The 26,802-nt window shown below is 41.4% G+C and overlaps 3 protein-coding genes and 1 pseudogene across 5 annotated transcripts in view; 3 read left to right on the top strand and 1 right to left on the bottom strand.

Moving 5' to 3' along the window:
- ntng2a (netrin g2a) overlaps positions 1-10,386 on the top strand; it is an 83,808-nt gene extending 73,422 nt beyond the window's left edge. The window contains exons 6-8 of the mRNA XM_020468540.2: positions 6,495-6,662; positions 8,008-8,142; positions 8,511-10,386. Of these exons, the coding sequence (XP_020324129.1) occupies positions 6,495-6,662; positions 8,008-8,142; positions 8,511-8,734 (527 nt within the window). The 3' untranslated portion in view covers positions 8,735-10,386. The remainder of the gene's footprint in view (positions 1-6,494; positions 6,663-8,007; positions 8,143-8,510) is intronic.
- A 375-nt stretch (positions 10,387-10,761) lies between these two features.
- Positions 10,762-16,047, top strand: LOC109872842 (globoside alpha-1,3-N-acetylgalactosaminyltransferase 1-like; annotated as a pseudogene).
- Positions 16,048-17,088: 1,041 nt separating this feature from the next.
- On the top strand, positions 17,089-18,940 carry endog (endonuclease G). The gene is made up of 3 exons (XM_020468532.2): positions 17,089-17,797; positions 18,019-18,128; positions 18,318-18,940. The coding sequence occupies exons 1-3, from the start codon at positions 17,261-17,263 to the stop codon at positions 18,598-18,600; spliced, it is 930 nt and encodes a 309-aa protein (XP_020324121.1). The 5' UTR covers positions 17,089-17,260; the 3' UTR covers positions 18,601-18,940.
- Positions 18,941-21,687: 2,747 nt separating this feature from the next.
- Positions 21,688-26,802, bottom strand: part of dab2ipa (DAB2 interacting protein a) — a 116,934-nt gene continuing 111,819 nt past the window's right edge. For all 3 annotated transcript variants that reach the window (XM_031817885.1, XM_031817874.1, XM_020468523.2), the window contains one exon: positions 21,688-26,641. In XM_031817885.1, the coding sequence (XP_031673745.1) occupies positions 26,483-26,641 (159 nt within the window). In that variant the 3' untranslated portion in view covers positions 21,688-26,482. The remainder of the gene's footprint in view (positions 26,642-26,802) is intronic.

The raw sequence follows: 26,802 nt of genomic DNA, 5'->3' as shown, positions 1-26,802 counted from the left end.
AGACAGCAGGAATGCTCCCACTGTTCCAAGTGCGCCCCACTGAATCCCAATGCGCGCATCTACAGGAGGAGGGCGAGTCGCTCCTCTCTGCCACGTCTCAGGGAGACTCCACGCTTAGTGCTATACCTGAACCATGTTGACGTTGACGCATAATATTAGTATGATTTGAAATATCGGACATAGGGGATAATAAAAACATGATTTGGTTATAGGCCAAGCGCAAAGAAACCAATATTGTGTGTGTAGGCATGTTTGCATGCATGTACGTGTGTGTTTTATATGTGCCTTCATTCATTTGTGTGTGTGCTTGTCTCTCAGCCAATGTACCTTTAGTTAGAAGCATAGCGTTCATTGTTAGAATACTTCGAAATGTCAGACCCTTACGAGACGCTGTATGACCCCCATCATCTTCTGTGCCAAATAGACACCAGCAGCATCACTAACACAGTGACAGCTGTGGTGGGTCCCACATCCAGCACGCAGCTCAGGGACTCCCTCGCTGACACACCAGGTGGGAAACTAGTGAGATGAACACATGTCTCGTAGTAGTAGTAGTAGTATAGAGTATGATCACCTCAAACTGTATATGAATTCAAAGTATTTTAGTCTGGATACTTTTAGTCTCACTAGGCAAACACTAGGATTGCAGTTGTAATATGATGTTAGACAACATCTGGAGAGCATTGGTGTGTGGCTGTTGAAGTTAATGAAAGAATACCTGCCTTATGAATACACAATAAGCCTCTCAACCTAACTACCTCATTACTGGCTCAGTAAATGCTCTCCAATTACACCCTCAAGTGTTGCTTGTGGGAACTGACCAAACCTCCACTATACCAGCCACTGTGCCAGTCTCTGCCAGTCCCGACCAGACAGATAGTCCATCCTTAAACACAGTGACCTCGCCACCCCTGGAGGTAACACCCCCCACAACCACAGTGAATGCGCAGCCGAAAGGTAAGTACCCAGATACACCGGAGGAATCCCTGACCTCTGACCTTGCACCCTTACACTATATTAGCTTTGACACCTTTTTTCTGTAAATGTCTTTTTGATATTGTTTATAGATCCAAAAGTGTGAATATTGGTTAGACTATTCTTGCAATGCATCCACCTTGGACCTACTGATAGTCACAGATTTTTCTATGACCTATCATTTAGTACATTTTACAAATGTTTGGGACTATAAGGATAGCGAAACACGCCTCACTTGAAACAGATGTGTAAGAGTGACAGGCAAGAGGATCAGAAATCCTCACTGTTTGTCAGAGAAAACTCAATGAAGCCTGTAGACCCCCTATTTACACCCATTAACCTCTTTCAGTGTGGACCACGACTGCTGGAGGCCATAGAGTGCCTTAATCTCCCCGTAGGTTGCACTGGGGTAAAGAGATTAAACATGATTACTGGGCTAAAGTAGTCCTTAAGGCACGATACGGTATGTGGGCCATGATGCTGCTCTGTTAACATCTCCATGTGCTAGGGTATTTACACTTCAGGGGTTCCTGTCTTGTGTCAGCTACGAGCTTACACTTAGTTGTGTCCCTCAGAGGCTGGGTGAGTATTAGAACAGAGGCTTGTTTTTTTACTCACTGTACAGAGCCCACATTTGTAAACCCCAGATATAAAGAGACAGTGGAAGTGAATAGGGGAGATTGGAGAGTATGGAATGCATACTTTGACAGGACCAATGATGATAAGGTAACTCTATCATTCTATGCTGTTTTTTGTCTATTTTGACAGTGACCGTTTGTAAATACTGAAGGTGAGAAGTTGGCCAGGTGTTTTCTACTCTCTTGTTTGGAAGATGAAATACCCAGCAGGCTCACTATTTCTCAGGAACTGGCAGCATGTTGATCTTATCCCAGGGATTTCTAGAACACAGATTAATGTAGCGACTTTGATTCCCTTGATAGGAAAGAGAATGCAACAGAACGTTTCCAATCACCTGCCATAAAAACGACATCAAAGAGATTTGTGGCATTTGACTTTTAAATCAAATGGCCATTCTGTTTGTTGCCCCCTTAGCACCTTCCTCCTGCTTAGCAAGGGTCTGATTATATCCACCGGTGGGTGCATTGTGTGCATCCACCGGTGCATTGTGTGCATCCACCGGTGCATTGTGTGCATCCACCGGTGCATTGTGTGCATCCACCGGTGCATTGTGTGCTGCCCGCCCAGCCGGTGCTATACCTCACACCGTACAGGGAAAGTGCTGCCACTGGACACAATCAACAGCCAGGGGCGATAAATCATGAAATACGCTATCATTGTGTAACATCATCTCTTTCTGGAGCACAAGGTTGAGCCAGCATTACTGTGCTGGGGGTCAAAGCTCAAGCATTTCTGATCTATTTCTGAATAACAATTGAATGAACAGCTGCTAAATATTTCACAATTTCAAAAGACTGGTCATGGTAAGGGAGACCAAAACAGGCAAAATTATGGAGCCCGTGGAGATAGATACATACATGAAACCATAACAGGATGGAGGCACAGAACACTGTGCCTGAGGTTGGGCCACAGGGCAGATGCAATGGAAGTGATGATATCAGTGCATGGGGTATTCCATTTCTACTGATACGGACTGAAATGGGGGAACAGTTGGCATTGTCACTGGACAATGCCAGCGAGCCAACATCAATATATTATAGATATAGTGGTTAATATGCCATCTTGACAACTCATGATTTTTCTGTACACAATTTCAGTTACTCAATCATCTGAAGCAGCTGACGTCACATTTGATGCAACCATTCCAACATCAGATGGATTTACTCAAACACTAGACAGCACAATGACAACTTCTTACACAGTGACTTCTGACACCAGTCCCACAGCATCTGACACCAGTCCCACAGCTTCTGACACCAGTTCCACAACATCTGACACCAGTACAATAGCATCTGACACCAGTACCACAGCATCTGACACCAGTACCACAGCATCTGACACCAGTCCCACAATATCTGACACCAGTACAATAGCATCTGACACCAGTACCACAGCATCTGACACCAGTCCCACAGGATCTGACACCAGTCCCACAGCATCTGACACCAGTACAATAGCATCTGACACCAGTACCACAGCATCTGACACCAGTACTACAACATTTTACACAGTGACTCCAACATCTGACATATTTACCACAACTTCTGGCACCGTTACTTCAGCATCTGATGAATTCACTTCGACATCTGGTGTGCCCTTTCTGGCATCGGACACAGTTACTCCAGTATCTGATATAGTAACACCACTAAGAAATGGATTTACCTCTGCACCTGATGCTGATACCTCAGTATCTGCTACATTTATTCCAGCATCTAATGGAGATACACTCACCTCTGACGTGGCTACTTCAACATCTGTTGGAGCTATTTCAATACCAGAAGCAGTTCCTCCACCTCCCGACACCATTACTTCAGCACCTGAACCTCTTTCCCGGGCACTGGTTGATGCAGCTGTTCCATCCCCTGACACAGATACCTTAACATCTGATGATCCTATCCAGGCACCTGATGTAGTTACTACAGCTCCAGACTCATCTTCAGCAACCCCATCTCCTGACTCAGTTGATCCAGCTCCCGATTCAGGTGATCCAGCTCCCGATTCAGGTGATCCAGCTCCTGATACTGGGGATAGTGAGAAAGGGGAAAATAAAGAAGAAAATGTTAAACAGGAAACAGGTACATTGTGATATATATATATATTTTTCCATTTATAAGTTTATGCATATTCCATCAGTAAACTATGGTAACACTGCAAATATTGAAGGAACCACATTTAGAATGAACAAAATGATACTCTAATATGCAGTTGTGTATGCAGTCTATATGCTGCTAATATGCAGTCGTGTCAGTAAGATAAGACCTTCATACAGGGTGTTGCCTTAATGGCTTCCTCAAACAGTTGAGGGGATAATACCTAAAGGTTCATTCGACACTAATAAAGAATGAGTAAACAGTTTGAAGTTGCTATTTATTCTGATCTCTCACAATCTCTGGTGTACATAGTTACCCCCAAAACTGAAGCCAAATGGGAAAGCAAAGGGAAGGTGAAAAAGAAAGAGACAAAAAAAGGTATATTGATCAACAGTAGTCTAGTAGTGTTTGTACTGTATGCTAATTCTGCTATCATTAGCATGTCAGTTTGTAGCGGTGTCGGTAACCATCCATTTTGAATTCCCTGAACCCACTCACGGTGACTCAGCAATGGGGTTGAAGTTGACGTGTTAGTCGCCTGGTTGCTATAGGAAAACATCCCCACTGGGGGGTCAGAGTGCAAATAGATAATTGATGGACCAAATAGGAGTAGAAAAGCATTGAGACATTTTTTGGGCTGAGCCCATGTCCCAGTAAGATACCTGATCCATGGTTTCATGAGGCTATTGACTCAAAGCACCAGGCTGCTAACATGCATTAGGCGTTGTGTGTGTGTGTGTGTGTGTGTGTGTGTGTGTGTGTGTGTGTGTGTGTGTGTGTGTGTGTGTGTGTGTGTGTGTGTGTGTGTGTGTGTGTGTGTGTGTGTGTGTGTGTGTGTGTGTGTGTGTGTGTATGAAACCTAATGTATTTTTGTTGTTGACATGTTACAGAATGGGCCACATAGTATTGTGTGGGTGATTCTGTCACCACTTAGACTCCACTCATCAGCTGTAGATGAACCAGTATTGAAAACTAACTTTGGACGGTGATTACTATGACTTCAGGGTGGTGTTCATTAGGCACTAAAACTGAAGAAAACAGACAGAAGCTAATTTTTGTTTTCAGTTGTAAAAAAACATTACACGTTTTTTTCCATTGCGTTCCCTAATATACACATCCCTAGTAAGGCCTCTTACTGCTGGTGAGGTGGATTGTCTGTTTGGGAATGAGATGATGTTCTGGTAGAGCAGTAAATAGCTATGCTTTGTTAATTACTGAACGCTGTAATGCACAATGCTTTGTATTAATGGGTAGATTTACATGGTCGATAACTATTTATGGATTGTATGCTGGCTTTGTCTGTGAATCCTGTGAGATGTCTGACAGTGACTCACTATTAGCGGGTCGTAACCTCTTGTGTTTGGCAGACATTTTGGTTTTAGTGGTCATTATATTTCAGCGACTACGTAGTAGAGGCGTGTTCACATGGGCATGTTAGTATTAGCTATAACTCAGTTAAATATATGCTTTATTTCTCAAGCGGTTGTCAAACTGTTGATTCCTGGTGGGTCCAAATACAGCCAGTCTAAGGTTGCATACGTCCAGTTTCAAGGTAAGAAATCATTTCCCGCATTAGATCTGTTTGGACAAGACAACTGTGGAAAAATGGCCAAAGTTTGCCAATTCTTTTCCTTCATTCATTCATCTTTTGTTGTTTCCATGCGTTTCTTTGTTGCATTTTGGTGTTCTGTTTGTTTCATAAGGTAAGAAACTAATTTCCGTTCCATTTTAGTAATACTGTCGTTCCTTTTTATTGTGAACTTAATGAAATCACACAACCTATAGCGTCTATGTTTCCAATGATTGCGTAATGTGATTAGTGTGGATGTCTGTTTGAACTGTGGATTCATTTGTGAGACAGTGGCCATTCTTTCAACAAACTGTAGGGTAATTGGCCCATTCATATTTGATAAGCTGTTCTTGCCCCCCCCCCCCCCCTGTCCCACTGCTCTCCTCCGTGGCACAGCAGGTCTTCATATTGCACCAGCAGCATCTTCAAAATAACGTGTCAATAATGAATCCCCTCTAAACAAAGAGATGTAACATGATGCCTGATTAAACAACTAGACCATAATCTAAATCTCCTTGTAAATGTAGCATTATTTAGCTTCTTGTAGTATAATGGAACAAACTGCTAATGCATAATAAGCTCCATTATGACAATCAATTGATCAAGACTGTAATGCAAACAAAATTGAAACAACTTATTTGGTGTATTTTCGCTACCATTAATTACGTTACACCTCTGTAAATCAATGTACAGTATTGAGGCCGGATTGTTAGCTGGTTAAATAATGCAGATTTTGACTTATTGAGGTCAATGGATTTCCCATGGGGCCACAAAGTCAGGAAGTGGTTTCTGAACTCAGCATAATTCAGGCCTATGGATCCTGCTATGTCTTATCCATTTGGCTTTTGTATAATGAGTGAAACAGTTAAGTTGTACACTTAGAAATACATTTGCTATCTAGAACCTTGAAGGGTTCTTCGGCTGTCCCCATAGGTGAACCCTTTGAATAACCTTTTTTTAGTTGCAGGTAGAACCCTTTTGGGTTGCATATAGAACCCTTTCCACAGTGGGTTCTACATGGAACCCAAAAGGGTTCTACATGGAACCAAAAAGGGTTCTCCTATGGGGACAGCCAAATAACCCGTTTGGAAACATTTTTCTAAGAGTGTAGAGTAAATAACTTTGAGTGCTACCTCTGAGTTTGAATTGTTTGAATAGGACCATTCCTCCTCCTCCTCCTCCTCCTCCACTAACCCTACTCCGCTCTTTCCCCTTGTCAGACTGTGAGTGCTATGGCCACTCGAACCGCTGCAGTTATATTGACTTTATCAACATCGTGACTTGTGTCAGCTGCAAACACAACACTAGGGGGCAGAACTGTCAGCACTGTCGACTGGGATACTTCCGGAATATCTCTGCCGAGCTGGACGATGACAACGTTTGTATAGGTCAGGACCTCTCATCAGTTCCTTAATGTACATTACACAATGATATGCACAGTGGAAAATGTTTTATAAAGGCAAAACAAGACAGATGTATCATTGTGTATTACCTTCAATCCCTACTAATCACCTGCAAATCTGTGATGTCTCCTGTATGACCCCTTGCAGGTCAAGAGTATTAAAGCATGATCCTTTGAGCCTATAACAGCTAAATAGAATCATTATAGCTAGCTAATCATTTATTCAGAAAAGGTTGAAAACATTGCGATTCATACCATAGTAGCCTAAAATGCTAAGGAATTACAATTACACCTGCTGGCTCTAAATTAATCAGCATACAATGTTTGTAAAGCAGCATATGTAACAATACATGAAGGTAAGCTGTCTAAAGTTGTTAACTGTTACCTTGTTAAGTATACTTTAAATGTTCTTTTCACATCTATATTAGAATTGTGTTGGTGGAGCCCATTGCCATGCATCCTATTCGACTCCCCATTTATCATAGGTAACATGAAAAAATGACTGTAACTAAAGAATACAGCCAGTGTGGACAATTTAAAACAGCATGCAACATTCAGGTGTATTTATAAACAAATGATTTGTAATCCAAGAAAATTACAATTACACAAATTCAACCAATGAGGTTGAATGATTTATTACAGATTTATATATACTCATAATAAATAGTCTATGAAAGTATACACTTTTCAGCCCCTTTATAAACCCTTGATTAACATTTTACTACATAAATACAGTATCACTACACAAAGTAATGCACAGTGCCGAGCAAGAATGACACAATGGCACACTGACACCTACTGGAGGATCTACCATACACAACAGCAATACTGTTAGTACTGTTGTGATCTATTGGACATTTTACATTTTGCAATAGAATCAAAATCAGGCACTTTTCTTACTTGACAAATTCCCCCGTTTCAGTCCATTTCCTTCTGTTTGGCTGCGAATGAAGACGACCCTGTCCTACCTTGTACTAAAGTAATATGTACTAAAGTAATATACTGTAATATTACAGAGAAATGGTAAAGCAACGCCTCAGGCTGTCAAAGTTTCCTCAGGCTGTCAAAGTTTCCTCAGGCTGAGAGATGTGTCAGGGAGTAAAAACGTTTTTTTTTTTAAACACAATGTTCCTTCCTGTAAAATGATTAAACGTTCATAGAATGGTCAGTATAATGCCACTGACATGTTTATGTTGATGTAGGTCTATGTGACCAGGGCTAGTGACACTGCTGTTTCAACTAGATTGATGAGCACTTGGCTTATTTAGATGTGCTGTGCTGTATTTCTACTCTCACTAAAACAGCAATGTCTTGTTAATCCCTTTGTGCAGAGTGTAACTGTAACCAGCTGGGGTCCTTCCACGCCCGCTGCAACGAGACAGGGTACTGCCAGTGTAGGGATGGCTCCACTGGGACAAAGTGCGAGGACTGCCTGCCTGGATACAGCTGGAGACAAGGCTGCTCCCGTAAGGAGTGTGTGTGTGTGTGTGTGTGTGTGTGTGTGTGTGTGTGTGTGTGTGTGTGTGTGTGTGTGTGTGTGTGTGTGTGTGTGTGTGTGTGTGTGTGTGTGTGTGTGTGTGTGTGTGTGAGCACCATGTGAGCGCCATGAGTCCTTTGCAAGGTTGTTTAACAATCTAGCAAACTTGACTGTATAATCACTAAGTCAAGAGAAAATTTGAACTGTACAGGTAAGGTCAGAACAGGTGTCTTGTTAATGTACAGTAATTGTTGCCAGAACCAGAGTATCCTGTATTGTTTTAGGTTTGAGGCATTCAGCGGGCCACTTAGTTTCCTCCCTCCTTATTCTTCATCTCCTCCCTGTCTCCCCTCGTAGCCAACGTCTGTGACGACGACATGCTGCTGTGCCAGAATGGAGGCACCTGCTTCCAGAACCAGAAGTGTCTGTGTCTGCCAGAGTACAAGGGCCTGCTGTGTGAGCAGCTGCTCTGTGAGGGAGAGAGGGGCTGCAGCGGTGCCTCTGCCTCCTACCTCAGCCTGGTTGCCATGCTGAGTTGCCTTCTAGCCAACGCCCTGCTTAGACAAGTCACTGCTTGCTGAGCTACACCCGGGACAGCTGGAGTACACCTGGCTACATTTTTGGGATCCGCCATTCGCAGTGCTTAGCTCAGTCTAACTGTGCTGTTGCATTCTGGGAGAGTGTTTGAGGGCTCCAGCCCCCCTGTCACCTTCGCCACGATGAGACAGAGAGAGTTCCTCTCTCTCTATGAATGCCAGTGATGAAAGAACTTATACCAAAAAAACTAAATCACTATCTTAGAAAAGTTTAGAGCGAATTGTATTGTCGTACATCTAAGTTTGTTCTCACTGAAATACTGCACTTACCCAACTTGCTTTCTGAACAGAGATGGCTGTAATCACTGCTGAGGCCTACTAATGCCAAGTTTATCTTACTCTCAAATTCACGTTTCCTTACTTTGCTGCATAGTTTATTTGTTTCCTGGAACAATCATTGAACTGAAAAGTGGAGAAAAAGTAAACTTTTTTTTTTTTTTACCAGAGTTGATGTTTCAGTAGCTTGTGGTGGAGAATCAATTGTCGCATGGAAATCATGAAGCAAAGAGAGAGAGTATAACCTATCCAAATCAAACAAATCTATGTATGAATATTTTTTTGTAGAAATTGTTATTTTTGTTCCAAGTAAACGTTATCATTCTGAAGAAAATGACCCATGATGAGCTTTTTATTATTGTAAAAATTCCTGAGAATGTGACTGTTAGATGATGTTCCTGATGCCATTGCAGGAATAAAGCCTGAAGGTCTGAAAGTTGTAGAATTCAGTCCAAGGTTTTATCCAACACACACACACACACACACTTGCGCTCTCTCTAATAGGTGAATATAATACTTCTGGAGGAACACATTTCTGGAACCTAGCTTTAGATATTTATTTTTACTTGTTATTACATTACACGTTGAGATCACAAACGAGCATTATCACGTATGTCTCTAACAAAACATGTACAATGCTAGAGCTACAATAAGGTGATTGATTTAGGTCACACAATATGAAACCATGACATTGATACTACAGTATTATGATATGAAACCATGACATTGATACTACAGTATTATGATTTTCTATGTATCCTTATCCTGAGCATCAGAAACCTGGTATGCAAGGGATATCATATCTGGATATGTGTCATAAAATTCTGTTTTGAATCTGTGCATATGAAATGTGAGAGCCCATATCCAAAATTAACAAGATCCCAGCTCTGGATTTTAGCAGCCAATGATTTGTTGGATGACAGTTGTAAAGAACAAAATAAGATTGAGACACTACAAATCCTCAATGGAAGAAGAGCACCGCTGTCACGCCTTGGTCTTAGTATTTTGTGTTTTCTTTAATTATTTGTTCAGGCCAGGGTGTGACATGGGTTTGTGTGTTGTGTTTCGTATTGGGGTTTGTAGTATTTGGGATCGCGGCTGATTAGGGGTGTTGTATAGGCTTGGCTGCCTGAGGCGGTTCTCAATCAGCAGTCAGGTGCTTCTCGTTGCCTCTGATTGGGAACCGTATTTAGGTAGCCTGAGTTCGCTTTGTCTTTCGTGGGTGATTGTTCCTGTCTCTGTGTAGTGTTCACCAGATAGGCTGTAATAGGTTTCTCGTTCCGTTTGTTGTTTTCGTATTTATTTATTTATTTATTTCATGTATCGCCGTTTTCTTTATTAAAGATCATGATTAACCACCACGCTGCATTTCGGTCCGACTCTCTTTCAACAAACGAAGAACGCCGTTACAACCGCAGTCAGGAAATAAGGTATGCAAAATCTTCTATTTTGAGTTTGTGATTTTTTTTTCTTCTATTTTGTGTTTGTGATCTCTTATAGAATATTAGCTCGAAAGTATTGTGGAGCTCCTGTACCTAAATATAAACAGTAGCAGTACCCAAAATGAGTACCGCCACCTACAGTATTTCAGTCAACGTCAAGTACATGCTATTAACTCTGGGTGTCCAGTTCCCTTCTTGACTTTCTCTTCCACTAAATTATATGTTTAATATTCAAGCACTATGCCTATTATTGACATTTCAGAGTCAGGGATCAATCGATCATTGGGAAAGAAAATGGATGTCCAAGAAACCTGGAGACAAATAAAAGTAGAGGTCACCTCTCCTGACAGGTGAGTCATTCAATGTAATTTCAGTAAGGTAAAACCTCATTTCCATTCTTGGAATTAAATAAATAGTTGATGTTTTTAGACGTGTCTACACACAGCACAAATGTATGAATTCACTGTTAATTCAGGTAATTCACTGTGTTTGCAAACGTAAAATTATGAATTGCTGAAATCTAATAGAAAAAGAGAAGCAATATGCCAAATGTAGAAGATAGAAAATACTATGATAATGATCTGACTTCCTCAGACACTGCAGAACTGAAGAGCAGACGTTCTGACAGCGACGTCGTAGTTGGCACCCATCATCCGGGAGTGCACCTTCAATTTAGACATCATTGACAACATGTATCAAAAACATCACTATAGCAACTACGATTTTTGCTGTTGGAAAGTAAATACATATTAATGAGTTAAACCAAATTTGAGTTGTTTTCAATGTTTTTCTGAATTATAATACCTGTTATTATTTGAACTTAATTGACATTTTATTTGATGTGATTGGCAGGTACATTCGCTTCCTTGGGACATTTTTGGTGACGGCAGAGCATTACTATTTGTTTGGGTTCAGAGTCCACTATTATATATTCAGTGACCGAACCCAGGAGGTTCCAGCCATACCCATGGCCTCTGGGATGTCCCTTACCCTGATCCTGGTACCCAGGTTTACACACTGGCAGGAGGATGGAATTCATCAAGAACCATAGTGGTACATTTCCCAATGATCTCAAAACAGCTCGGTTGGTTCCGCTCCACAAGAAGAGCAGTAAAACAAATGTAGAAAACTACACGCCTGTGTCACCTTATCCAAAGTTGTTGAGAATTTAGTTTTAATCAACTTGAAGGATACCTTCTCGAGCACAAACTTCTTTATGAACTACAATCTGGCTTTGGAACAGCTCATTCTACTGATTCTTGCCTTATCCACCTTTTTGACCACATTAAGCAGAAAGGTGAGAAGGGGAACTACAGGTATGGTCATGTTAGACTTGCAGAAAGCTTTTGACACTGTGGAATATGATATTCTCCTGATGAAACTGAAATGCATTGGTCTAAATGATGTAGCAGGGAATTCGTTTAGGTCTTATCTGATCAACAAAACACAAGTATTGTAACATCTGCGTCCAACTCACACTCCCCAACACTTAGATCCCCGGAACGCAGCCCACTTTCCAGCTCACTCTCTAGCTCACTCTGCAGATCCCAATCATCGGAATTCTAATCACCTGTTCACACACCTGCATGTCATTATCCCACACTATTTAGTTCAGTTCCTTGCACCCCATCACTGTGAGGTATTGTTCGTTTTGAGACACACTTTTTCGGAGCGCTGTGTTTTTCCTGTCCTTCTCTCCTCCCGTGTATGATAGTCTGCCTCACTCACGATGCCTTTTGCCTATTCCCTGCCTGTACTGTTGCCATTTTTGGACCTACCGTTTATGACCGTTTTTTTTTTCTTTATATAAGAAATTGTAGTTCTTATATACGTTAATGATATGCCAGATACAGTAAAGAGCAAACTCCTGCTTTATGCTGATGATTCAATCATACTTAAACTCAGCAAAAAAAACAATGTCCTCTCACTGTCAACTGTATTCATTTTCAGCAAACTGAACATATGCAAATATTTGTATGAACATAAGATTCAACAACTGAGACATAAACTGAACAAGTTCCACAGACATGTGACTAACAGAAATGGAATGTGTCACTGAACAAAGGTGGGGTCAAAATCAAAAGTAACAGCCAGTCACTTGCAGGTGATGTCTGGTGAGGACTTGCCTTACAACAGGCCTACAAGCCCTCAGTCCAGCCTCTCTCAGCCTATTGCGGACAGTCTGAGCACCGATGGAGGGATTGTGCGTTCCTGGTGTAACTCAGGCAGTTGTTGTTGCCATCCTTTACCTGTCCCACAGGTGTGATGTTCGGATGTACCGATCCTGTGCAAGTGTTGTTACATGTGGTCTGCCACTGTGAGGATGATCAGCTGTCCGTCCTGTCTCTCTGTAGTGGTATCTCACAGTATGGACCTTGTAATGTATTGCCCTGGCCACATCTGCAGTCCTCATGCCTCCTTGCAGCATGCCTATGGAACGTTCACGCAGATGAGCAGGGACCCTGGGCATCTTTTTTTGTGTTTTTCAGAGTCAGTAGAAAGGCCTCTTTAGTGTCCTAAGTTTTCATAACTGTGACCTTAATTGCCTACCGTCTGTAAGCTGTTGGTGTCTTAATGACCGTTCCACAGGTGCATGTTCATTAATTGTTTGTGGTTCATTTAACAAGCATGGGAAACAGTGTTTAAACCCTTTACAATGAAGATCTGTGAAGTTATTTGGATTTTTATGAATTATCTTTGAAAGACAGGGTCCTGAAAAAGGGACATTTATTTTTTTGCTGAGTTTAGTATCAGGGAAGGATACATTTTACATAGAGGAGACCCTGAGTAAGGAATTGGTTGACTGGCAACAAATTGTCGCACATTTGGGAAAAACGTAATAGATTTTGTTTGGAACAAAACGTAGATTGCTTAGGGCTGACAAGATAAAGGTAAACTGTGCAGGCAAAGAGAGAATCTAAAACAAGTGTAACTTATCATGGTGTGTCCTTAGATCAATCCCTTTCCGGAGACCTGATTTCTACTAAAATTCTTCCTATAATGGCAAACAAATTTAAATATTGTAACACTAGATATTTTAACATTAAAGTTAAACTGCTTATCTCAACCTTGATTCAGTGTCCATTTTGTTTATGCCTGCTCTGCTTGGTATAGTGGGCTATAAATAAGCTGAAAAGGAGAATGCATGTCATGCAAAAATAATGTTGTCAGGTATATGCTGAATGTCCCCCCCTAGGACCCACATAGGGGTACAGAAGTTCTGGGAGGTGGCCTTGTTGCTTTTGAAGTCCAGTGTGGACCAACTTAAACTTAATATTTTTTAGATATTTTTTACATATTTATTCATATTTAAAAAAATCTTGCCTCAGGTTATATGAAAAACCACATTGATACGGTATATAACCAACACAGATTCAATACCAGACCTGGTGTTATGTCTTGTAAACTCCCAAGAGTAAACAGTACTGCGAGGAGCATGTTTTTTTATACAGGCATTTGTCTATGGAATAGCCTCCCCTTGGAGATCCAAGTAAAGAAAAAGTAAAAATAGCTTTAAAAAGCAGGCAAAGGTTTTCATTTGGACAAGATTGTCTAAGTAAGAGAAACCACTCCACTGCCTCTTGTGCCCCCCTACTGCTGGTCAGGTGTATTTATTTTGAAGGATTGGTATGATGTTCAATTAATAGATTGTTTTAATGTGAAATGAATATGGTTGTTTTTTAAGGTTAGGGGGAAGGTGAGGGCCCTCGGATTGTGGTGTCAGGAAAATAACCTCACACTCAACGTCAACAAAACTAAGGAGATGATTGTGGACTTCAGGAAACAGCAGAGGGAACACCCCCCTATCCACATCGATGGAACAGTAGTTTTAACAGACTAACAGAAATGGAATGTTTTAAGTTTTAAGTTCCTCGGCCTACACATCACAGACAAACTGAATTGGTCCACTCACACAGACAGCATCGTGAAGAAGGCGCAGCAGCGCCTCTTCAACCTCAGGAGGCTGAAGAAATTCGGCTTGTCACCAAAAGCACTCACAAACTTCTACAGATGCACAATCGAGAGCATCCTGGCGGGCTGCATCACCGCCTGGTACGGCAACTGCTCCGCCCACAACCGTAAGGCTCTCCAGAGGGTAGTGAGGTCTGCACAACGCATCACCGGGGGCAAACTACCTGCCCTCCAGGACACCTACACCACCCGATGTTACAGGAAGGCCATAAAGATCATCAAGGACAACAACCACCCGAGCCACTGCCTGTTCACCCCGCTATCATCCAGAAGGCGAGGTCAGTACAGGTGCATCAAAGCTGGGACCGAGAGACTGAAAAACAGCTTCTATCTCAAGGCCATCAGACTGTTAAACAGCTACCACCAACATTGAGTGGCTGCTGCCAACACACTGACACTGACTCAACTCCAGCCACTTTAATAATGGGAATTGATGGGAAATGACGTAAAATATATCACTAGCCACTTTAAACAATGCTACCTAATATAATGTTACATACCCTACATTATTCATCTCATATGCATACGTATATGCTGTACTCTATATCATCTACTGCATCCTTATGTAATACATGTATCACTAGCCACTTTAACTATGCCACTTTGTTTACATACTCATCTCATATGTATATACTGTACTCGATACCATCTACTGTATCTTGCCTATGCTGCTCTGTACCATCACTCATTCATATATCTTTATGTACATATTCTTTATCCCCTTACACTGTGTATAAGACAGTAGTTTTGAAATTGTTAGTTAGATTACTTGTTGGTTATTACTGCATTGTCGGAACTAGAAGCACAAGCATTTCGCTACACTCGCATTAACATCTGCTAACCATGTGTATGTGACAAATAAAATTAGATTTGATTTGATTTTGAAGTGAAGTGAATAGTGTCACTTTTTAGGATGTCAATATAAATGAATGTATTTATGGTTGGTTGTCATTTTGTCTTGCCTTTTAATCATTATATGTATTATTGTTTTTACCATTGAGAACCAATTTGGAAACAAGCGTTTTCATGAATACTTTCAAGTGATATCCTCTGGGTCCACATTGTACATTTTTTGTATATGTCTGTTACCCAAAATAATTCCAATTAAATTCAAGAAAGGATTTGAAAAGAGGCCCACTTCCTGTTTTGTCTGGATGTAGACATGAAGTTTCACCAGCGCTGGGGAGCTGAGGCGCTCAGCCAGCTTGTAGCTGCAGTTCACCTATCTTACTACTATGAGAGCCGGGACAAGTTCCCCTACGAATGCAGACCTGCCTCATTATCCTTTGTGCCCCTGAATGAGGGGGACTTCTACTATGCCGGAGCAGTGTTTGGAGGGACTGTGGAGGAGGTCCACAAGCTGACTAGGACATGCCAGGAGCATCTGGACAGAGACAGGGTTAATGTTATAGAGGCAGCGTGGCAAGAGGCGAAACATCTCAACTGCTACCTTATCTACAACAAACCTACCCTGCTGCTCTCCCCTGAGTACATATATGGGACTACAGAAGGGGTCATGATGCACCTGAGATCAAGGTCATAAGGCTGGCCTCTGTCATTAAGAATAACGTAGAAATACGACAATGTCAAAATGTAGAGGGTCAATAACCTCAGTTTCGGATGAAAAACAAAAACGTGAAATACAAATTATTTTAAACAGAGGTTGATCTGCTTTGCTCTTATACTCAATATTATTAGGAACTTTGTTTTGTAAGTTCGCTTTTTTCATTAATATTTTGTTGTATTTAAGGCCACAAAAGACAACAGGCAGAAATGTTATAATGACTGAATTGATTAATTAAAGATGATCTACCACCACCAATGTATTTTGTCAAACTGAATGCGTTCACATGTTGTTGGTGTAGTCAGAGCCATACAATTGTACAGTGCTTTCCGAAAGTATTCATACCCCTTGACTTATTCCACATTTTGTTGTGTTATAGCCTGAATTCAAAATTGATAACATGTAATTGTTTTCTCACCCATGTATACACACAATACCCCATAATGACAAAGTGAAAACATGTTTTTAGAAATGTTTCCAGATGTATTGAAAATAAATACAGAAATATCTCATTTACATAAGTATTCACACCCCATTTCTATGACACTCCAAATTGAGTTCAAGTGTATCGAATTCCCTTTGATCAACCTTGAGACGTCACTACAACTTGATTGGAGTCCACTTGTGGCCAATTCAATTGTTTGGACATGATGTAGAAAATCTGTGGAAAAACTTGAAGATTGCTGTTTACCGCCACTCCCCATCTAATTTAACAGAGCTTGAGAACATCTGCAAGGAAGAATGGGAGAAGATCCCCAAATCCAGTGCTAAGCTGATACAAACATACCCAAGATGACTCAAAGCGGTAATCACCGCCAAAGGTGTAGTATTGACTCAGGGGTCTGAATACTTATGCAAATGTGATGTTTAATTTTCAATAAATTTGCTAAAATGTATAAACATTTTCACTTTGTCATTAAGGGGTATTGTGTGTAGATGGGTGAGGAAAACAAATATTTTTAATCAATTTTGAGTTCAGGCTGTAACAACAAAATGTGGAATAAATCAAGGGGTATAAATACTTTCTGAAGGCACCGTAGTTTACGCTGTACTAGAGCCTACTAAATGGTGTATTGTACCTTTAAGACGAAGCTACTGCAATCGTCATATGCATGCGCCCAATCCATAACAGCGAGTATTGAAAAAGAAACGAGCATGTGGAAATTTGTGATATGAAATTAACTTTTTATGTAGTTGATTGTTGTAAAAGCGGTAAAGACTTGGTAATAGTTTGTGGTAATTATTCCGGTGCATAAAATGTATCGTGTTATCTGTTCTAAGTGGTTTATCTCCGGCGTGTCCTTGACTGTGGGAGCGACCATTGGTGCGTCTCTGATTGGAGATTCGACGAATAGATGCATAAATCCGAGCCATGGATTACTCAATCGAGTACCCGTTATTCCTATTCCAAGTGTGGACGCAGCAACCGACATTACCACGTACCAAGGAGGCGGTCAAATGGTAGGGTCCCGATCAACAGCTGCAATGAAGTACGGCTTCCCATCTCTCGCCAATATCAAGACGAGGGAGTCCTACGTGACATCTTATGATCCCAGAAACAGGACTGCTGCATGGGTTATAGAGCAACTCAGTCCTGATGGCTTGACAGGACCTTCAGATAGGAAATTTTGCGACTTTAAAGAGGATGATACGGTGCACGTATACCACAGGGCTACCAATGCAGACTACAGAGGCAGTGGATTTGACAGGGGGCATTTGGCAGCAGCTGCCAATCACAAATGGAATCAAAAGGCAATGGATGACACGTTCTATCTCAGTAATGTCTCACCACAGGCAAGTCATGTATTGTGGGGAAACATGGCATATTAGGCAATGTGAAGATGAATAAGTGTTACACAGTGTGCGAGTGGTAAAGGTGGCAATATAAGTGTGCAGTTTAAAACACGAATGATGAGTCAAAAAGGCTTCTGAATCCCATGTAGCTACACTTCCAGAGCAAAGTGCATGAATCAATGAATGGCTGTTCAAGTTTTATTCACCTCGTCTTCCCCTAGAACCCAAATTTAAATCAAAATGCATGGAACAACTTGGAGCAGTACTGCCGTTCACTTACCAAGCACTACATGAATGTGTTTGTGTGCACTGGACCACTTTATCTGCCCAGGTGAGTGTCATTTGAAACAGACTTCCATAACAAACATAATGGTATTTTTCAGTGTTGCCATCTAAAACGCCATTCACACAGTGATCTGCTTTTGCAAACAGGCATTATGCAAGCATCATGATCTGTGTGAATGGGGTCCAAGGTGAGAATGATACAGAAGTCATAACTGTTCCTTCTCTCTGCTTATAGACAGGAACCAGATGGGAAAATGTATGTGAAGTACCAGGTGATGGGGAGGAACCATGTGGCGGTCCCCACCCATTTCTTCAAGGTGGTGATCCTGGAGAAGCAGAGGGGAGAGGTGGAGCTGCGCTCGTATGTGATGCCCAACACCCCTGTGGATAACAAGATTCCTCTGGAGCGCTTCCTGGTGCCCATCGAGAGCATTGAGAGAGCCTCAGGACTGCTCTTTGTACCCAACATTATGAAGAGGACAAACAGCCTGCTGGCTATCACTGCTGGAGGCAAATGAGTCTGGTCAGCTCTGTGTAGTGTGGTGGGTCTGGTTCATTAGGGCACACTGTAGCAAAAATGTTAGAATTGAAAACAAACATTTTCATTGGACAGTACTGACCCATTTCACTCTATTTTTAAGTTTACTTTCATTTTTGGCTGCTGAACACAACCTTGGTCATTCAGCTCTGTGTCGTGTGATGACCATCCTCAGTAAGGTTTACATGTGACTGCACCAAACCCATCTGCTTTATCAATGTAGTGCTTATCTTGCATTGAATTAAACAAAAAGGGAAACAATCCAATTATTGTCCAGTAGGATGTGATGCTAATAAATATTTAGGAGCATTAGACTAGTTCTGAATGATTCTTGCTTATTATTTTTGACAGTCCAAAGGGGACACACATCTTCACATTAAATAAGCTGTTCCATCTTTGAAAAGAGTGGGGGCTGGCCCTGATACTGGAAAAGGACCAAGCAGAAATGCTGAAGGCAGGGCTTACACTTTCTAAAGTACTGCTCATTTTTCATTGAGGACAGGTGAAGACTGTTTTGTTCTACTAGTCTTGGTCTTATTACTGTACCATTCTAGTGATGAAAACATGTCAACCCCTTGATAAAAAGACAACATCCATATTTCTGTGCATTTTGTTGTGGCAGAGCCACAGAACATACAGATACAGGCGAAGAACCAATATGTTTAATAGGGAATCATATCAGCCCCATATCACCATTCTGGATGCTTAAATTAATATCAGGTGTTCTTCACTCTCCTTCCTACACACATTGAACCACAGAAAATACTATGCACAGAGACTTCACCATGTCTGCAGTCCACATTGCCCATGGCTTCTGTAAGATTCTATAAAACGTTTACAATGGGTTCATGTAAGTCCCTGTATGTAAGTTCCTAAACATGTACAGTAAATCCCCTCCACCTTCCACTGTATTTACTTGATGGCAATTCTACGGTAACGAAATTACAGTGAGACTAAAATGTATGCCAAACAGAAACCATTGATTTCAAAGTTTAACAAACCATACAATACCACTTAACAATAAAACAAATTAAAAACAGTTACTGGAAAACCTGTGGAGATGGAAAGGTAGGTAACATAATTACAGTAAAATCTCCCTCACTTTTATTCTGTTACCAAACTTTGAATCCGCACAGTTCTTCCTGTAAATTTGTTTTTTGGAAAAACTGTTGAAAGTAGTCCGTGCGCATAGACTTAGTTCTATGGTTTGTTAAACTTTGAAATCAATGTTTTTTGTTTGGAATGCATTTTAAAGTGAAAAATTGGAGTATCTGAGAGTAATTCCGTTAACATGGAATTGCCCTTGAGCTGCTATTTGTCATGCCGGGTTATGTTCTGTGTACCTGGCTCAGACTGGCTTCTCAGACCCCTTGGGACTGTAGTGTCTTTTAGAAGGGACAGAACTGGAATGCTCCACAAAATCACGAGGATTAACTTAAAATCAAAACAGATAAATATGCAAAACATGCTTAGGAGCACAAGACATCGCAGCACAAGGAGTAGGCCTATCATTTAATATGATGGATGTGTAGCTTTTGGAACTACTGCCATTTCTCCAGCAAAACGCAACCTGAAGGTACGCTTTATGTTGATGTTTTCCGTTTAGAGAATGACTGACCTGCAGTGACACATTATTATGGTAAGTGAGGTGGGTGGCAGCATACAGGCATATTTAGCTAAGGGAACTGAATGAAATATGACATTCTTCAGAATACAGCAAGGATTGTTGTTTAACAAAAGTCCTGGACATGCACACGGTGAGATACTGTTACTGTTTTCATATTTTCCTGTCTGAACACACAACAGATGAATTAGCTCTAATATACAGTTAGAATGGATTTGACTTCACAACCTATATGTCTCATGTATCATTTCTCCTTCTAGGGAAACTGAACATCTGAACAAAATACATATTAGGGAAAGGGAAGCACATCTGCTTAGCAACATACTAGGTAGGCAGAGACCCCAAACTCTCCCTGAAAATGATAATACTGACCTCGTATTATCCACAAGAAGACATGTAAGGGATTTATCATTGAACGCCTTGTCCTGAATGTTCAAACTCATTGAGATCAGAGACCTTCGGAGGTAGAGGTAGCAGAATGATCAAATGTGTGGCTCTCTGTCAGAGTGTATGCTGAGGTACCATGGGGTGTGTGATGTACCCCACTGGATGATATGTGCAATGTGTCTGCTGCTGTGGAGAAGAAGGAAGAGGCCAGTGGAACTGTCTGAGTTCCCACAGGTTGCATATGAGGGCTATCAGAAATATTCTGGACTGAATTACCCTCCCACCTCTGGGATGTCGTCTGGTCAACAGCCCACCTACCAGATAGTGATCAGAGCATTAACAGTCTAGATAAGAATCCCGGGTCTACTCTGTATGGATAACGACAGATCACTAAGATGAGCATTTGTCTTTGTGTTTTTGGTCAATTGGTGCTTATATTGGTCCTATTTCACACATGTACAAGTGTGCATTATACATATGTGAATTGGAATTGAGTTTTTTTATATATCCCACTGAGACACCCTCGAGAGTGGGGTCGCAACCAGGAATCAGCCATTATTGACGGCGATTAGCAATTAGGGTTAAGTGCCTTGCTCAAGGGTTCAGACAGACCATCACCTTGTCGGCTCGGTTATTGGCCCAATGCTTTTAACCTGCCGGTGGTACCTACAAGTGTGTATTAATACGAATGTGTAAATTGGTGCAAAAAAAGTATGAAAATGTATGTAATAGGAGCATCTGCTAATCAAATGTAAAATTACACATATATATATATATTTTTTTTGTTACATATCCCAGCTCTCCTTGAGACATCCTTGGAGAGGGGGATGTGTATTAATTCTAGATTCATCCCAGTGGACAAGTGATATCATTAGTTTCTGGTTTCTTGTTGATGTCCATTCAACCAAGTTTGCCTGCTGCTTGTTTTGTGCATACTAATGGTTTAATTACTGTACTTGCTTTATACCGCTAGGTGGCAATATTGACATAAATGTCACTGATCAATGACAGCATTTCAGGTATTTTGTAAAAATAAATACCACATGAGAAACACTACATGATTAAATTAGCGAAATAAATCTTTAATTGTAGTTGCATTTCTACATAAATTACATACATGTTTTTACTTTTACGATGATAGGCCTATTCTTGTTACCATTTACACACATCAAATTATTATTTTAACATTCATAGAAATGTTTGCAGTTATGGAGTTTGCAGTAACAACATGGCAAAAATATTGTTCAGTATTATATAGGGCAAGGAAAAAGGAAAGAGAAGAGTTTTGGTCACTCTCTTACAAATCGTTGGCAAAACGTCCCTAAAAGAACTGGGAGACAACGAAGATTCACTATACTGTGAACTGATCTGTGGTTTCTATTGCAGTGCAGTATATATTATTTTCTTTCAATAAAATAATACCAAAGCAGGAGGACGCACCTTTCGCATTGAAAGAGAAAATCAATTTAAATCCTCCAAAGAGATTTTCTGTGTGCAGGTTGGGTGCAACAAGAACACTTGAGGGAAATAGATGCACATTGCTATCAGAATGCAGATGTTCTATACCTGCAGCACATTGCTATCAGAATGCAGATGTTCGATTCCTGCAGCACATTGCTTTCAGAACGCAGATGTTCTATACCTGCAGCACATTGCTATCAGAATGCAATGTTCTATACCTGCAGCACATTGCTATCAGAATGCAGATGTTCTATACCTGCAGCACATTGCTATCAGAATGCAGATGTTCTATACCTGCAGCACATTGCTATCAGAATGCAGATGTTCTATACCTGCAGCACATTGCTTTCAGAATGCAGATGTTCTATACCTGCAGCACATTGCTATCAGAATGCAGATGTTCTATACCTGCAGCACATTGCTATCAGAATGCAGATGTTCTATACCTGCAGCACATTGCTATCAGAATGTAGATGTTCTATACCTGCAGCACATTGCTATCAGAATGCAGATGTTCTATACCTGCAGCACATTGCTTTCAGAATGCAGATGTTCTATACCTGCAGCACATTGCTATCAGAATGCAGATGTTCTATACCTGCAGCACATTGCTTTCAGAATGCAGATGTTCTATACCTGCAGCACATTGCTATCAGAATGCAGATGTTCTATACCTGCAGCACATTGCTATCAGAATGCAGATGTTCTATACCTGCAGCACATTGCTATCAGAATGTAGATGTTCTATACCTGCAGCACATTGCTATCAGAATGTAGATGTTCTATACCTGCAGCACATTGCTACCAGAATGTAGATGTTCTATACCTGCAGCACATTGCTTTCAGAATGCAGATGTTCTATACCTGCAGCACATTGCTATCAGAATGCAGATGTTCTATACCTGCAGCACATTGCTATCAGAATGCAGATGTTCTATACCTGCAGCACATTGCTATCAGAATGTAGATGTTCTATACCTGCAGCACATTGCTATCAGAATGTAGATGTTCTATACCTGCAGCACATTGCTACCAGAATGTAGATGTTCTATACCTGCAGCACATTGCTATCAGAATGTAGATGTTCTATACCTGCAGCACATTGCTATCAGAATGTAGATGTTCTATAACTGCAGCTTCAACACAATCCATCATACTCTGACAAATACTATTCAGCATTTTATTAAAACAAAAAACAAAGATATTCAATAAATAATGTTGAACTGATTGAAACAAACATAATTTATAGCATAACATAAATACCATTTTACACATAACTTTACATTTTTTTTATAAAACATAACGTACTTTAACAATAGTCTAGTTGATAAAAAAAAATCAAATTATGTTTAAGCTTAACATTTCCACAGACCAAAACACAGGTCAACACAGTAATTCAGGTGACTAATTTCCTGAAAGCAGACCACTGGTGTTTTCAGATGAGAATTAGCGGAAGTCAGAATTGAGAAGGCATGCAAAGCCACTTGTTGAGACCACCTTTGAAGGTTGCTAAAGTTAGCTACCTGCATCTTAAATAAGACTACAAAAAAGGCCTGAAGTCCACTACATGTTCATAGCTTCAATCAACACTAGAGGGAACTTGAACTGACAATGAATCTGGTTTATACCTCAGTTACAGCCTAAAACCCCATGTGGATGTACTGCCCGGAAGAGACGTTCATCACTCACTTTGGATAGAAGGTATTCTAAATGAAGGAGTGTTTGTGTAGGGCCGTTAGTGAAATGACTCTTCCAGAAGCGCAAGGGTAGAGGAGTGGCCAGGGGAGTGGCCAGAGGAGTGGCCAGAGGAGTGGCCAGAGGAGTGGGCAGAGGAGTGGCCAGGGGAGTGGCCAGGGGAGTGGCCAGTGGAGTGGGCAGAGGAGTGGCCAGAGGAGTGGCCAGGTATTTGAGTTCAGTCCTATTCTATTCAGCACTGTCAAATTGCAAACAGTGAAGGTTTGGCCTACACATAACAATTTAGATACGCAGAGGACAAAACAGTAAACTATGTTTATCAATATTATATAATAGCATCAATAAATTGTTCATTTTTAACAAAGAACCCACATATGAAAAGGGGATAATGGGGGAAACGATGTGTGAACTGTCTACTGAAGTAGACATACAATTACAATCAAACTCTTACTATTGTCTTGCAATATTAGCACAGCCGAGTTTAACACAATGAACACATACAGTACAAAATACTATTCCCCTTCCAGACAATCAATATAAATACTGTGAACATTTTATATACATCTACGAGGTATGTAAACCTCTAAATATACTAATATTTAAGCATATACAAAGTATGCAATAAGTGATATAGCTGAGCTCTTTCTTTACCATTAGCAATTTAAAACACAGCACGTTTGTTGTGTTACTGTAATCCTGATGAGGTAAGAACAGCAGAGTATACTTAAAATATACAGGAAGAATATAGAAACACTTTCTATTGGGACGTGCTTTCGGGAAAAGTCGAACCAGAACGGTTTTCAAAAGCTTGTCAACATGAGAGGAGGCTTTCACTGATAGAGTTGTTCACTTGGCCACATATACTGTATGCTTTAGAAGTAAAAAAAAAAAAAAACACTGGGATAAAAAAACAGCCATTGAGTAAAATCAAATATTGATGCTACAATGTACTATACACTTGTGTTGTACTATACTATTGCTGGAAGAAACAGCTTAGCTGTGAGTATGAAGTACTTACTCTGTTTACTAAACTCTGAAAACACAGGGTCCATAAACGAGCGTCCTCTTTAAGCACCAGGTGCTATATAAACACAGTGACTGGAAATTATAAGCGTAGATGAGAAACCAGAAACATTAAAGCTTATAATTGTTCAAATCACTTCAAAACAGGCTCTAAGATAACAGCACAACCATAAATCGATAAACTGTTGTCTTATGTACTAGGATAGCGAGTTTAGGATGTCTTGCAGCCAGGTGTAGACGTTATAGCTTTCTCTAAAGTCAATCTGGAATGTTCTGCCTATCCATGTGAGAGATGCAGACTCGGTCTCAACCTTTAAGTCTTTAATAAAGACTCATCTCTTCAGTAGGTCCTATGATTGAGTGTAGTCTGGCCCAGGAGTGTGAAAGTGAACGGAAAGGCATGGGAGCAACAAACCGCCCTTGCGGTCTCTGCCTGGCCGGTTCCCCTCTCCACTCTCCCACTGGGATTCTCTGCCTCGCCTCAAACCCTATTACGGGTGCTGAGTCACTGACTTACTGGTGCTCTTCCATGCCGTCCCATGCCGTTACTGGTGCGTCACTTGAGTGGGTTGAGTCACTGACGGTGTCTTCCTGTCCGGGTTGCCCCCCCCACCCCCGGGTTCGTGCCGATCTTTGTGGGCTATACTCTGCGTTGTCTCAGGATAGTAAATTGGTGGTTGAAGATATCCTCCTACTTGTGTGGGGCCTGTGCTTTGGCAAAGTGGGTGGGGTTATATCCTGCCTGTTTGGCCGTGTCCGGGGGTATCGTCGGACAGGGCCAAAGTGTCTCCCAACCCCTCCTGTCTCAGCCTCCAGTATTTATGCTGCAATAGTTTGTGTCGGAGGGCTAGGGTCAGTCTGTTATATCTGGAGTATTTCTCCTGTCTTATCTGGTGTTCTGTGTGAAGTTAAGTATGCTCATATGCTCCCTCTAATTCTCTCTCTCTCAGAGGACCTGAGCCCTAGGACCATGCCTCAGGACTACCTGGCATGATGACTCCTTGCTGACCCCAGTCCACCTGGTCGTGCTGCTGCTCCAGTTTTAACTGTTCTGCCGCGGCTATGGAACCCTGACCTGTTCACCGGACGTGCTACCTTGTCCCAGACCTGCTGTTCTCAACTCTCTAGAGACAGCAGGTGTGGTAGAGATACTCTGAATGATCGGCTATGAAAAGCCAACATTTACTCCTGAGGTGCTAACCTGTTGCACCCTCTACAACCACTGTGATTATTTTTTTTGACCCTGCTGGTCATCTATGAACGTTTGAACATCTTGGCCATGTTCTGTTATAATCTCCACCCGGCACAGCCTGAAGAGGACTGGCCACCCCTCCTAGCCTAGTTCCTCTCTAGGTTTCTTCCTAGCCACCGTGCTTCTAAACCTGCATTGCTTGCTGTTTGGGGTTTTAGGCTGGGGTTCTGTACAGCACTTTGTTACATCAGCTGATGTAAGGAGGGCTTTATAAATACATTTGATTGAGTCCTTTATATTTTTAAGCAACAGTTTCAGTCAGTCTAGCCCTTCTTTCTGTGATCCTGACCACATCCATTGAAAATAATGGATTTGGACAGTATAAATCTATTTCTCTGGAGAGTGGCTGGGTGTTGGTAGTTCCTCCTCCCTCCCCCAGCCCAAGTGTCATTGAGTTGGGCTTAGTCCCCTCTCCCCTCCCTAGCAGTTGCTGCTGTTCCTAAACTCTCCGTTCTCCGTGATCTGGAGCTTGGTGGGGGAGATGCCGTTACGGGTCTGCATGCTGTAGCGCTCCTTCAGCTGGGTCAGAGCGCTCATCAGGCGGGCGTTGGCCGCGTCTAGAGAGGAAATGCGTTTCTCCTGCAGTGTGAGGAGGGAGAGAGAGGGAGGAACAGAGAATGATGGAGGAAGAGAAAGACAGAGGGAGGAAGACAAGAGGGTTGTCATCACACAATCCAATGAATCCTTCATAACATGTCTCTGATCGACTGTACTACCGCTTCTAAGCAAACCAACATGAC

This window comes from Oncorhynchus kisutch, linkage group LG3 (assembly GCF_002021735.2).
Source record: "Oncorhynchus kisutch isolate 150728-3 linkage group LG3, Okis_V2, whole genome shotgun sequence".
NCBI classification, from domain to species: Eukaryota; Metazoa; Chordata; class Actinopteri; order Salmoniformes; family Salmonidae; genus Oncorhynchus; species Oncorhynchus kisutch.
This window is presented reverse-complemented; position numbering and strand designations above follow the sequence as displayed.